Below are 13,540 nucleotides of genomic sequence, written 5' to 3'. Positions count from 1 at the left end.
GCATAATTACACTGAATGTAAATATCAGAGTTTTTACAGGCCACTGTATGAAACAATAACTCCTTTTTAAGAAATACTGGGTAAAAGAAATCCTATAGAGTAGAAGAGATGATTTGCTCATAATAATAAATCTTTACTCATTGCTAGAGCACTTAAACAACATCAGTGTGTGACTCTCAGAGGAGAGGACTTGTGTGATTTTGAGTGTACAGAGCTGAACTTCCTCCTGCTTTATACTAGCACAACTTCTCACATTTCTACCACAATCATCTCTCCTGAGTGAAACCAGAAACATGATTTATGTGTATAAAGTATTTGCTGTGTGTATAATATGCTGTGAAAGCTGCTCAGCAGATGAACAGAGCGTCAGCTCAATCTCTCTTTTATTTAGATCATAAGTGTGTAAAGGGATGTGGCACAACTGCTGCTGTTTATGTGTAGATGAAGGACACTTCACATAAAAACTCAGACCTCATGGACATGTGATCAAAAGATTGTGTTTTAAACCTGGGCGGACGGTAAATGTTTTAAGTGCACTGAAGGAAAATGCTCGTCAGTAATCGGTTATCTTTGATTCTGCTCATTTTCTGTGGTAAGTCAGACTTCAGTTTGTCTTCTGTTTGTCTTTGTTTCTTATTAAAAGCAAACTTCATGCCGGTCTTGTTCTCCAGGTGTGTTTGGTGCGGAGACAGATGAAATCAAGACGATATCAGTGAAGACGGGAGATTCTGTAGTATTACATACTGGTGTTTGTGAGATTAACAGAGAAAAGCAGATACTGTGGCTGTTTGGAGCTGAGGATCCAGATACTCTCATTGCTGAAATCTACAAGCTGAGCATCTCTATATATGACACTTATGAGGGACTTAAAGACAGACTGCAGATGGACCAGCAGACGGGATCTCTCACCATCAGAAACATCACAACCAGTCACTCTGGACTTTATACGGCACAGATTATGAACTCAATGACCACATTTAAAAGATTCAGTGTTATGGTTTATGGTGAGTCACACTCTCAGTTTCAATCGTTCCTCTTATATACTGAAAAATGCTCTAAATGCTGCATTTATTTGTGTTTTTGAGAAAGAATATATTAAGATTTATTTCCCTGTTATTTTAAAGGCCCCGTCTCGTTGCCTGTCATTGAGAGCAGCTCACAGGTCAGCGAGTGTCTGATATCTGCTGAGTAACACAAGAAAATAAACCAGCTATTGTTGCAATAGTATATTATTCAGATGATCCTGCATTGTGTGTATTTTCAGTTGATTATTCACTACTGTTCACTTCATTTTAATACACATTAAATATATTATTTTTTTATTGATATTATTACTAAATGATGTTGGTTTCATCTTCTGAATTTGACTCTGTCTGTCATTTACTGTTTGACCAGGACAGAGTTTAACAAACACTCACACACTCCTGGAGGTGTGTGTCAAAGAAGCTAAATTAACTGCATATTAGCTCCAAAGGGAAATGTACATAAATAATTACACTCAATTATAATTATGGTAACACTTCAGAATACTTTTTCTTTCTTACTGCATAACAAAAAGGAAGAACAGGTAATTATTCATTAATAATAACTCATTACTGTTAACAACAGAGAAAGATGTGTTAATTAATCAGTATGTAATACAATTTTATGATTGTGTTAAGTAACAGTTAGCTAATCAATAACTAATGTATTCTGTCATACCTTCTGAAGAACTACTGTTAATTATCTACTAGTTAAGGTTCAAGAAAAAAAAACTATGCATTAACTACTAATGAACAGTTATACACAATTACATTGAATGTGAACATAAAAATGTTATTAGAAGATGTAGTAGTAATGAAATGCAATATTAATAAATGCAATACATTTTATTGAGGTTTTGCCTGTGTATTGAATTGGTTTGTGAGTGTGTTTTTAAGAAATCAGCTTCCGATAGGAACCCCACCACGACTCAAGTGCCTTGTGATAACTTACCTTAGTTTTATATTTTATATACAGTACTGTATGTGTGCCTCCTCAGCATATACCACATGATCAATTCATTCAATTCCTGTATGTAAGGCAAGGACTGAGGGAAAGTGAAAATGCAGGTAACCAATTAATAATAAAAATACTAATTCTGCAAGATTTATTTCAAACCTGAAACAGTAGGCCTATTCTAAAGGGTAAATATGGGGAACCCATTAGTAATTAATAAAGAATTATCAGATAATTCTGGAAGAATTACTTTTAACCTGAAACCGTATTCTAAAGTTAACATATTATTTAATAATAATTAAATCAAATAAAATCAAACATACACTCAAGAAAATAAAAAATAAAAATAACAATAAAAGTAAACATAAACTTAAACACGACACACCTTGTTTACGCTCTTTATTTCAGCTGGGAATATTCTTAATATAGCATATTTTATTACATTTTAACATGTATACTGCCCACAATTAAACTAATTTATCAAACATTTTATAATCAAAAGTTAAACATTTAGAAGCAAGCATAATGCATATTTAACATCCATTATAGACTAATAATTGGACTGTAACAAAGTTGTTACTGTAGTAGAACTTTATACTTGTCCTTTTACTCAAGTAACTTTGAAAATGAATAGGCCAACTTATAATTTTACTGAAGTAATATTTTATTGGTGTATCTGTACTTTTACTCCAGTACTTGATTTGTGGGCCACAGCCTGATTATTATAGTGATTATTTGCATATAACTGTTCAGTACTAGTCATTTCAGAGTTATATTTCTTCAAACTTAACTTCTGGCCAAGTCACACCCCATGAGTTTGTCTTGACCAGTGAAAACAGTGTAATTTGTAACTCTGTGAGGATTGTGTCTATATCTAGATCATTGTTTTACTTTGTGTTTTGGGCTCATTTAAATATAATATTCAATATATTTTACAATATAATACACTCTTATATACTGCTAGTTGAGACCTTTTCAACATTATATGACACAATATTTTCATCTCATGTATTGTAAAGCGATGTACTTTAGTTTGAGAGTAAGTACTGAGGTTCACTCAATAAAATGTCTGACTTCACTGCTGAAGCATACGATTCAACCTATATATGATGTGAGATTAGAATAAGTGTGTCCCAAAGCATCATATGCTGAAAACAGTATGTCTAAAGACCCTATTTGGTCTATTATTTACAATAGACTTCCCAACCTCTGATATTATGCACAACCCACTTCACTTTGAAGGAACTAAATCACGAATAACAAGAACAATAAACATGGTGGAGGTGCAAGAGACGGACAGTTTAGAAGAGATGCCCTGAAAGTGGTTTGATGCACAAAAGTATCTTCTTTTAGTGTATAGTATAAGTATAGAAGTCTTTATGTACTCAGCTTGTGTGTGAGTTAGCTCAGGGTTACTAAAAGAAGATCGACTGAACTCTTCACAGCTGTTTAGCCAAAGTAAGCAAGGTTCAGGGTTTATGTGACGGTAAGTTAAACTTGCTTTCTGAAGCACAACCCTGATTGAACGGTAGGATTTGTTTGATAGCCTGATGACTCAAAGTCAGTCTCTCTTCTTCATTATTCTCTAGTGTTGCAGAAATGTGCAGCTGCTTGTTTTGTTCCAGATGGAGGGTTTTCTTCTGCAGTGATGTGTTCAGCTGAGAATGGACCAGAAGTCTCTCTGTCATGGTTTAAAGGGAGAGAACGACTGAATCAGACCAGCAGTCCTGACCTCAGCGTCACTCTGTCTCTCCCGCTGGAGATAAAAGACAGAAATAATGACGTCTTTCATTGTGTGGCTGCTAATCCAGTCAGCAACAAGACAACACAATTCAGCTTCCAGGAACACTGTCCGCTAAATACAGGTTAAGTTCAATACCACACATCTCTTAATGGCATTCATGTTTTGTGTTCGCCAACAAAAGTAATGAATTACTTTTGATTATACAGATATGAATGCAAATTAATTAAAGGGTTACTCCACCCCAAAAATGAAAATTCTTTCATTAATTATTCACCCTCATGTTGTTCTAAACATGTGAGACGTCCATTCATCTTTGAAACACAAATTAAGATATTTTGGATAGAATTTGAGAGCTCTCTGTAGATTAACACGACCAAAATCCAGAAATTTAGCAAGGAGATCGTTAAAATAATCCACATGATATCAAGGGTTCAACCGTAATTTTATGAACAAAGGTCTTGCAGGTTTGGAACAACAAGAGGAATAATTAATGACAGTTTCATTTTGAGGGTGAAGTAGCCCTTTAACTCTTCTCTAAATGTACAGTATTTCATTGTGGTTTTATTCGGTGCAGTATTTATTAAATAAACATTACAAAATAATAATGACAGTGGAATTTCAGTTATGAAGATCAAATTTACAAAATTATCCTTTATTTAGAGATTGAGTCAGACAGCTGACCCTTTGAAAACTGACTTGATAATTCAATCAATACATTGATCAGGCACAACTTTAAACCACTGACAGGTGAAGTGAAGCAGACTGATTACATCAATACAGCAGCACAGGTCAAGGGGTGAGATATTTCAGGATGTTCTTGAATTTCATGTGTTGGAAGCAGGATAAATGTGAATATATCTGAATGACTTGACAAGGGTTAAACAGTGATGGCCTGGTGACTGGGTCAGAGCATCTCAAGTGTTCCCAGTAAGAAGGATAACTGGTGATCAGCATCAGGGTCAAGACTAACCCGTCTGATCCAATCACACAGAAGAGCTACTGGAGCTCAAACTGCTGAAACACCTAATGCTGCTCATGATGTAAAGGTGAAATAACTCACTGTGCATCACAGTTTGCTGTGTTTGGGGCTACATAAGCTAAGACCGTCAGAGTCTCATGATGAAGTGGTTACAAATGGACACGTGAGTGTCAGAACTGGACCATGAAGCAATGGAGGAAAGTTACCTCATGAATCACATTTTCTTTTCGATCAGATGGATGGTGCATGTAGGTGCGTGTGAATCCTTTATCTGTGAAAGAGATGGCAGCAGATGCTCTGTGTGAAGACAGCAGATCAGCGTTGTGCTCTGGACAATGTTTTGCTGGTAACACTTGAATCCTGAGATCCACGTGGATGTTACTTTGACACATAAACCTACCTAAAGATTGCTGTAGACCATATTTTCCCCTTCATAGCATTGGTGTTTCCTGATGGCATTGGCCTCTTTCAGCAGGATCATCCTGACACTGAGAAAGTTGTTCACGAACAGTTTGAGGAACATGGTTTCAAAGGTTCAAAGTTTCTGACTGAGCATCTGTGTAATGGATCTGATCTGTAGAGGACAGGACTTAGATGATCTTCTGCTAATGTGCCAGACACTAAAGAACATGTTCAGAGGTCTTATGAGTCCATGTCTCAACACATCAAGGCTGTTTGGGAGCACGAGGGAGACCTTCACGATATTAGGCAGGAGTTTTAATGATGTGGCTGATCAGTGAGGTCAGAAACTAGAAAACCATTTGTACTATTCTGTGTTTTAATGTCCTAATGCAGAGCCGGTAATCTTTTTTGTTTCCACAGATTCCAGTCACTCCTGTGGTTTTACTGAAGCTGTGATCCGATTGGTCATCTCTGCTCTGGTGGGCGTGGCTACTGTTGCTATGCTGTTTTATGATGTCAGATCTTGAAAGAAGTAGACAACAGTCCCTAAATGTCCCAGTGAAATATAAAGTAAATAAACATGTCACAGTATCTGAAGTCATATTTCTATGCTTTTTTGATGATTTGTGGATGTGATTCAATTGTGAATTAAAATTGTACAGGACAGTATAGACATCATTAAACCGAAATCTATGACCTGAACTATTATCCACAATGATGTGATGTTATGAATATTTTTTTTGCCTTGCAAATCAGGATTATTATACACTTCCTCTTTCTCCAACAACAGTGTCTCCCGAGCTATAGTACAGAACAGAAACATTTAACATATATCTTTTCATAACCAATATTTACCAGATATAAGCTAAAGACACAGGCAATAACTTCAAGACCAAGACAAAAAGATTGAATCTCATGTTTAATATTGCACAACAAAATATTTATAAGCTATTTTTTGACCATGGTTAATAAACACAGTATTTCACAAAAGCAAGAAATAAAGACAACTCACAGCCACAAGGTGTGTATGCACACACACACACACACACATCTGTACTTCTGATTTCTCCCAATATGTGGACAGGAGACTTGTCAGTCAATAAATGGAAAAACAAAGTAACTGGCATTACTTTTTTGAAAAAGTAACTCAGATATTTTCTTGTAAATTAAAAAGTAATGTGTTACTTTACTAGTTCCTTGAAAAAAGTAATCTGATTACGTAACTCGTGTTACTTGTAATGCGTTAACCCTATAACACTAGTGATGGGAAACCAAGGGTTTCTGAAGCATTTGAGGCTTTCATGAAATTATGATGAAAAACGGTTGATTACTCAAAACTTTCAATACAGTGCACATTATCGACATCTTGTGGTCAGACTTGGTTTCTCCACCTTATCTGACAAACAATGTGGAGCAGAGGATCGTTTGTAAAAGCATGTGACCAAACAAAGCTTCAGAAGTGCGTAACATAAAAGAGTGGAAACAATCTGGGATCAACACAGTTCTGTCTAATCTGATATAATCTCATCTAAATTAATTTTTGCCAATGAGACCACAACAGATTCACATATTGATCAAAAATATACACAAGTATAGGATCATAATTTGTAATTGACGTGTGGGTAGCTAAAAAAAGCTATTCTGTTCGGGGTCTCTACCCCAACTATAAAGATGATTAAATGTCCCACTGACAGCCCTCAAAGTGTCTGAATTACTCAGATTAACAACACTTTAATCCTGACCGAATAGAGTGGTGGAAATATGATGTCACTCTGTAGGCAAAACCCAGAAGTGAGTTACATTTTAGCACTTCCAGTTCAATCATCCACGAGTCAATGGCTTTTATGAATGGGAGCTTGGTTAAATCCCTTAAATAAGGTCAGTGATTAACACAAGCTCAAGATACTTTCACGTTTTATTCTACGACATAAACACACCAGTTACACCACACTCATGATTTGTTTTAAGGTGTTATGTTTCTTAAAAAAGCATGTTGCTAACAAGTTGCTAAATGGGCTTCAGGCGCTGTTGGAGACATTAAACATGAATTTATAGCAGGAGTACGGTGTACATTTTAGGACATCCTCAGACCTCAGTCATCAAATGAAAAGGCGTCATGCCTCAGACTAAAAGGCTTCAGTCATCGGACAAAACGGCATCGCGTCTCTGACTGAAAAGCTTCAGGTCTCAGGAAAAACGACGTCAGGTGTCAGGTCTCATACAATTAACGTTAGGCATCAGACGAAACAGACTGAGAAAAAAAGTCATCAGACAAAACGGACTCGGACAAAGTGTCATCAGACGAAACGGACTCAGACAAAAAGTCATCAAACGAAACGGACTCAGACAAAAAGTCATCAAACGAAAAGGACTCAGGTGGAGAATCGCGTTGCCCCGCCCCATGTGACGTCACAAGCACGCCGTTCACAGGAAGTGGTAATGGTTGATTGATGGCAAAAGGAGGTAAGCAGCGTCTGATATTTTATATTTTAACAGTTTTTATTCAAATGTTACACTAATTAAGTTATATAGGGAAGAGAACATGCTTTTCGAGAGTCTTGTGTGCACGTTTAAAAAGTTAGTTAGCCATATTGCAACTAGCCAGCTTTTATTTTGGCCAAGTAGTAAAATTACCCTTACGAAAAAAACATGATTTTACTATATAAAAAAAAAAAACCACACCCACACAAAATTAAATCATGGTATCCACAGATTAACCATGGTTTTGCTACTCACCATAGTTTAACCATGGTGTTTGTGGTAAAACTGTGGGTATAAAAATGGTACGTTAATCATAACACTAAAAAAACATGTTACTACACTTTTACTATAATAAAACCATGGTCACTTTACGTCTTGGTAAAGCAAATTCTTTCAAGTTATTAGATTGAAATCTTGGTCTAATTATAACATACCTGTATGAGTCTAACACCAGTTGTTGAATTAAATGATTTTGTAAATACAATGGTTCTGTCTTATAATTAAATATATATTTGTTTGTTTCAGTCAATCAAGTTATCGCTGACATTTTCTGGGTAAGCGTGGCTATGCTGAGCAGGACCATTACCTGGATTCACTACACATTTAGATTTCCAGGCAACAAATAAGCTCCTCCATGCCAGAGAATTACTGTTCGTTCAATCAAAACCTGCATGTCATCCTGGACTGTACAGAAATCTGCTGTGAAAGCCCTACATCACTGAAACTCCACTCTGAAGTTATAAGTGCACTACCACATTCAAAGATCTGGTTGGGGTAGCTCTGTGTGGTGCAGTGGAGATGTGGTTATGGCAGACAAGGGGTTCACTATTGAATATATGCTCTCCAGTGTTGGTGCTAGACGGATCATTCCACCTTTCAAATGTGCCACGCAGTTCAGCAAACAGGACTGTGAAAAAACACAGGCCACTGCACGCCTCAGACTTCTGGTGGAAAGAGTGATTCGAAGGGTCAAGGAAATACACATCTGGGATTCTGTTGTGCCACTCACCTTGTCAGGAAGAATTAATCAGATCTGGCATAATTGCTGTTTTAGGGTTTATTATCAGGGACCAATGTTTCTTGAGCAGTGAATGTATATTATTACAATAGTAGTGTTACAGTGTTAACATTTTATAGTAGTTTTTTATTTATTACATTTTTTTTACCTTTTCAGTTAGTTGCAATGCATACCTACCATCATTAAATGTGTTTTTCCTTTTTTTTATTGTAATGTAAAATTGTATATTTTGTATAATGAAATTATTTAAATAAAATGTCCCTGAAAATAATTTGACAGACACAATGAAATAGTTGACAATGAAAAGTATTTGTATAATAACTCATGAAAAAAATCTTCTTTGTTATATCACACAATGTATCAAATGTAAATATACGCAAGTAGTAAAAGAATATGCATATCATATACATTACAGAAGATTTAATACAAAAAGTATTCACCTTGGTATGTACATTTATCTAATTAATAGCAAGTACAATATATTTATTGTTATAATTTGTGATGTATCTAATATGTTATCAAAGATCTACTACAAAATATGCTACATACTACTCAACTACATAAAGTATATATTTACTATGAATGTAAAAATAAATCTTAGGTTCATACTATAATATGAACAGAATCTGTCCATTCATACCACTGAAAGATACACATCCAGATAAACGTTATAACAGTACTTTCATTGATGTTATGAAGGCATCATCTCGCCAGATCATCTGTATTATGAAATCTGATTGTGTGTCAGTCACAAAGTCACACCAGTGTAGACCAGTGACTGCAGTCTGACCTTGTACCTGCCAGTAGTACTTAGGGGTCTCTTTAAGTTTGGCTAGTCCTCTTTGAATTTTCATAAATGGAACCTGAGCAATGTTTTCAGCAGAGGTGCTTTTTACCTCCACTAGTCCAAACGAATGTTTCAGATGGATCACGCACTCGTCCGTCTGGCCAAATTTAAAATTACAGCCAAACTGAAAACCAAGCACAGGTAGTGGGGGGAAATTAAGATCAGGAACACCTGCAGCTATACGGGGACACTGGTATGAAAGTGGACTGCCAAGAGGTACAACTCTACTTTTGACATGCCCTCAAGTATGTGCGGCAGCAAAGGCTTGGGATTAATCTGACGTAGTTTAGCACCAGAAGCCAAGACATCAGCATCTGGAAGGGGACCTAAAGAAATGAACACAAATGATGAGTCATGAAGACATTAAGCTATAGCTGTGCGCACACACACACACACAAACAGAGTTGTGAATTACCTGTGTAAGCCTTTTAATTGGGTAGACTTGGTTCCATTCTTCCCAACTGATTCTGGTTTCAGGACACAAAGTTCACTCACTGCCTCTGGATGAACTCCCTTAATATAAAATGAATACAGTAATAGTTAAAGATCGTTTACTGATCTTGGGTGGTTTTCATTTATATATTTGTTACTTAATCTGCACTCTTGTTCATTATTAGTATATGATGTTTAAATGTTTACATATACTTTCTTTGAGTTAATAGTTTTCTTACCAATGCAGAAAAGAAAAATACATGCCTGTGCTCTTGGACGATGCCATCTCTGTGGCTCACTTGATTTTATTCATCTTCTTAGATGTGCTTCACTGCAAGATAAAAGCATTAGATGCTGTAAACATTTTTTTTCCATTTGTATAAGGATATTGTATAACATCAGTGAAGAAGTACATTATCGATTAAACTTAACGGTAACACTTCCTATGAAGCCCGTATTTAAAACAAATTATAAGAGAATTCTTATGGCATTATAATGAATGAATAATGTATTAGAAAAAAAACGTTGTAATATGTCATATCATCTCATGAGTAATCATAACAACAGTTTTAATGTGTTATAATGTTTACTTATTTGTGGTTATAGCATTTAAGATTATGATTTATAATACGCAATGAATATAATGCATCCACTTAACTTACAATAGAATGTTTCCCTTAGATATAATACAAGTCTCATATCTTGGCATTGTTGTTTTGTTACTTTACTCAAAGCAGGCAAATACCACTATACATAATTACAACAATAATAATGAAAATAAAAATATTATTTTTCCTTAAACAACCATCATATCAAATATCTGATTAGATGAATGTGTAATATGGCACTTTTGATTTTAACAATATTTATTGTAATATCAATAAGATAGTAAGATACTGTATATATTTTAAATAAATAATGTCACGATATAAGACTTATAAACCATTATAAAGTTAAATAAGTATAAGTTTTATACGTATAATTGTTATGATTATTTATGAGATGAAACAACAGTTTTTCTATATATAATGCATTGTGGTTTTATTATAGTAAAAGTGTAGTAACTTGTTTTTTTAGTGTAATGATTAACGTACCATTTGTATAACCACAGTTTTACTACAAACACCATGGTTAAACTATGGTGAGTAGCAAAACCATGGTTAATCTGTGGATACCATGATTTAACTATATCGACCATGTGTTTTATTTATTTATTTATTTGTGGTTTTTGATAGTAAAATCATGTTTTTTTCGTAAGGGTAATTTTACTACTTGGCCAAAATAAAAGCTGGCTAGTTGCAATATGGCTAACTAACTTCTTAAACGTGCACACAAGACTCTCGAAAAGCATGTTCTCTTCCCTATATAACTTAATTAGTGTAACATTTGAATAAAATATAAAATATCAGACGCTGCTTACCTCCTTTTGCCATCAATCAACCATTACCACTTCCTGTGAACGGTGTGCGTGTGACGTCACATGGGGCGGGGCAACGCGATTCTCCACCTGAGTCCTTTTCGTTTGATGACTTTTTGTCTGAGTCCGTTTCGTCTGATGGCACTTTGTCCGAGTCCGTTTTGTCTGATGACTTTTTTTCTGAGTCTGTTTCGTCTGACGTTAACGTTAATTGTATGAGACCTGACGTCGTTTTTCCTGAGACCTGAAGCTTTTCAGTCAGAGACGCGATGCCGTTTTGTCCGATGACTGAAGCCTTTTAGTCTGAGGCATGACGCCTTTTCATTTGATGACTGAGGTCTGAGGATGTCCTAAAATGTACACCGTACTGGGGTCACTAAACACTGGTCCTGGAGGCTAAACTCTGCTAAACTCTAAACTCTGCATACTGATGTATGAATCAAAGACAACAGTAAAGGATCTTTTTTGTGGACATGGACCAAGTGATGTATTGTTCTGCCTGGACAATCTGTAGCAGTTGTTATCTAGTTTAAGAACTGCACCTTAATAGACACACACAATCAGAGACGCAAGATGAACGCACTGACCCATGAACCGTGACAAAAGGATGTTGGTTTTATTATTATTTTATTTATTCTTATTTTTATGTAAATTTCACATTCATAAATGCAAGTTTACAAAAGGCAAACCTATTTTTACTGGTGCTCAAAAAAGAGATTAAAATATATGTAGATGATGTCAAAATCTAAAAATACTAAAACAATTAATATAAGTTCCTCCTTTAACATTTTCACATAATAAAAATATATATAATAAATAATGGTGCTGACCTGTAAAGTATATTTTTCTTTATTAAAACTGCATTGTAATATCCTATGAAAATGTAAAAATATGTATAATATATATATATTTGTCTGTAAACTGATGCTTATGTACCCTCTCTTCTTTTTCTTTTTTATTTATTTTCTTTCTTTTTTATTTATTTTATGTGTCCTTGTTCCTTCTTGTTGAGGCATGAGAAATGTTTTGTTATACAGGTCCTTGTCAAAAAATTAGCATATTGTGATAAAAGTTCATTATTTTCGATAATGTAATGATAAAAATTTAACTTTCATATATATTAGATTCATTGCACACCAACTGAAATATTTCAGGTCTTTTATTGTTTTAATACTGATGATTTTTATGGAGCCAAAAGAGTCTCAATAAAGATAAATGCACACACTACATTCACATATGCACACATAGGATTCATACTTGCACACACATGATTCATAAATACACACACAGGATACACAAATGCGCACAAAATTTACAAATGCACACACAAAATTTAAGAAGCACAGAAGATTCACAAATGCATACAAAATTCAGAAATGCACACAAAATTTAGAAAAACACACACAATTCAGAAATGGAAACAACATTTACAAATGTACTCAAGATTCACAAATGCACAGGACAAGATTCAGAAATGTATTTCTGATGCACACACACATATATCTTGATTTACAAACTGCTTGCGGTCTGTGAACTTCACTGCATTTGTGTGTGAATTTTGAGACTCAAACAAGACCCTGACTTGGCTCGACACACAAATGCTTTTTTTTAAACGGAATAATCAGCAACCAATCAGATATCTCCCTTGTTTTAGCCAATCACAAGAACGCACTCCACGTGGGGGATTGTTTACCCCAATCACCTGAACGCGTTCACACAGCGCGATATGCCTGTGGTGAGGCATATTATAGCCTACTTATTTATGCAATTGTATGAAAATACAGATGTTTAGATTACAATTCAGGTTTATTTTTTATTATTTTTTACAAAATATAAATAAAAAAATGTCTCAGTACATATAGCCCAGTGACTGCAGAAAAAAGTGAACCATGGATTCATAAATTTGAAATATTTTAATGAAAGTAAAAAAAAAAATGTACACCTTTTTGAATATTTAAATATTTCTAAATATGCTTTTGGATGCAATATAGAAGTCACTTTAATTATAGTATTCGGTCTCTACATGAAGAGAGAGTCGGTGGTCCGCTGCGAGAGGAAAGTGACTCTCTGGCTGCGCAAAGTGAGTCGCCGGCTGCGTCAGGAAAGTGAATCGTTCGCTGAGGAAAGTGAGTCGTTCGCTGATTGGCTTATAAGTAAACAATCCCCCACGTGGGGTGCATTCTTCAATTCAATTCAATTCAAGTTTATTTGTATAGCGCTTTTTACAAAACAAATCGTTACAA

General features: G+C 35.0%; 1 protein-coding gene across 1 annotated transcript; it reads left to right on the top strand.

The window, feature by feature from the left end:
* Window positions 1-422: 422 nt before the first annotated feature.
* LOC113093992 (uncharacterized) lies at window positions 423-5,785 on the top strand. The gene is made up of 4 exons (XM_026259624.1): window positions 423-592; window positions 672-1,004; window positions 3,603-3,842; window positions 5,523-5,785. The coding sequence occupies exons 1-4, from the start codon at window positions 547-549 to the stop codon at window positions 5,627-5,629; spliced, it is 726 nt and encodes a 241-aa protein (XP_026115409.1). The 5' UTR covers window positions 423-546; the 3' UTR covers window positions 5,630-5,785.
* The last annotated feature ends 7,755 nt before the right edge of the window (window positions 5,786-13,540 follow it).

This window comes from Carassius auratus, unplaced genomic scaffold (genome assembly GCF_003368295.1).
Source record: "Carassius auratus strain Wakin unplaced genomic scaffold, ASM336829v1 scaf_tig00215206, whole genome shotgun sequence".
NCBI classification, from domain to species: Eukaryota; Metazoa; Chordata; class Actinopteri; order Cypriniformes; family Cyprinidae; genus Carassius; species Carassius auratus.
This window is presented reverse-complemented; position numbering and strand designations above follow the sequence as displayed.

Coding starts and splice junctions, on each gene's coding strand:
- LOC113093992 (XM_026259624.1), top strand. CDS start 547: ATGCTCGTCAGTAATCGGTTATCTTTGATTCTGCTCATTTTCTGTG. Junction 593..671: donor GATTCTGCTCATTTTCTGTG/GTAAGTCAGACT, acceptor CTTGTTCTCCAG/GTGTGTTTGGTGCGGAGACA. Junction 3,843..5,522: donor ACACTGTCCGCTAAATACAG/GTTAAGTTCAAT, acceptor TTGTTTCCACAG/ATTCCAGTCACTCCTGTGGT.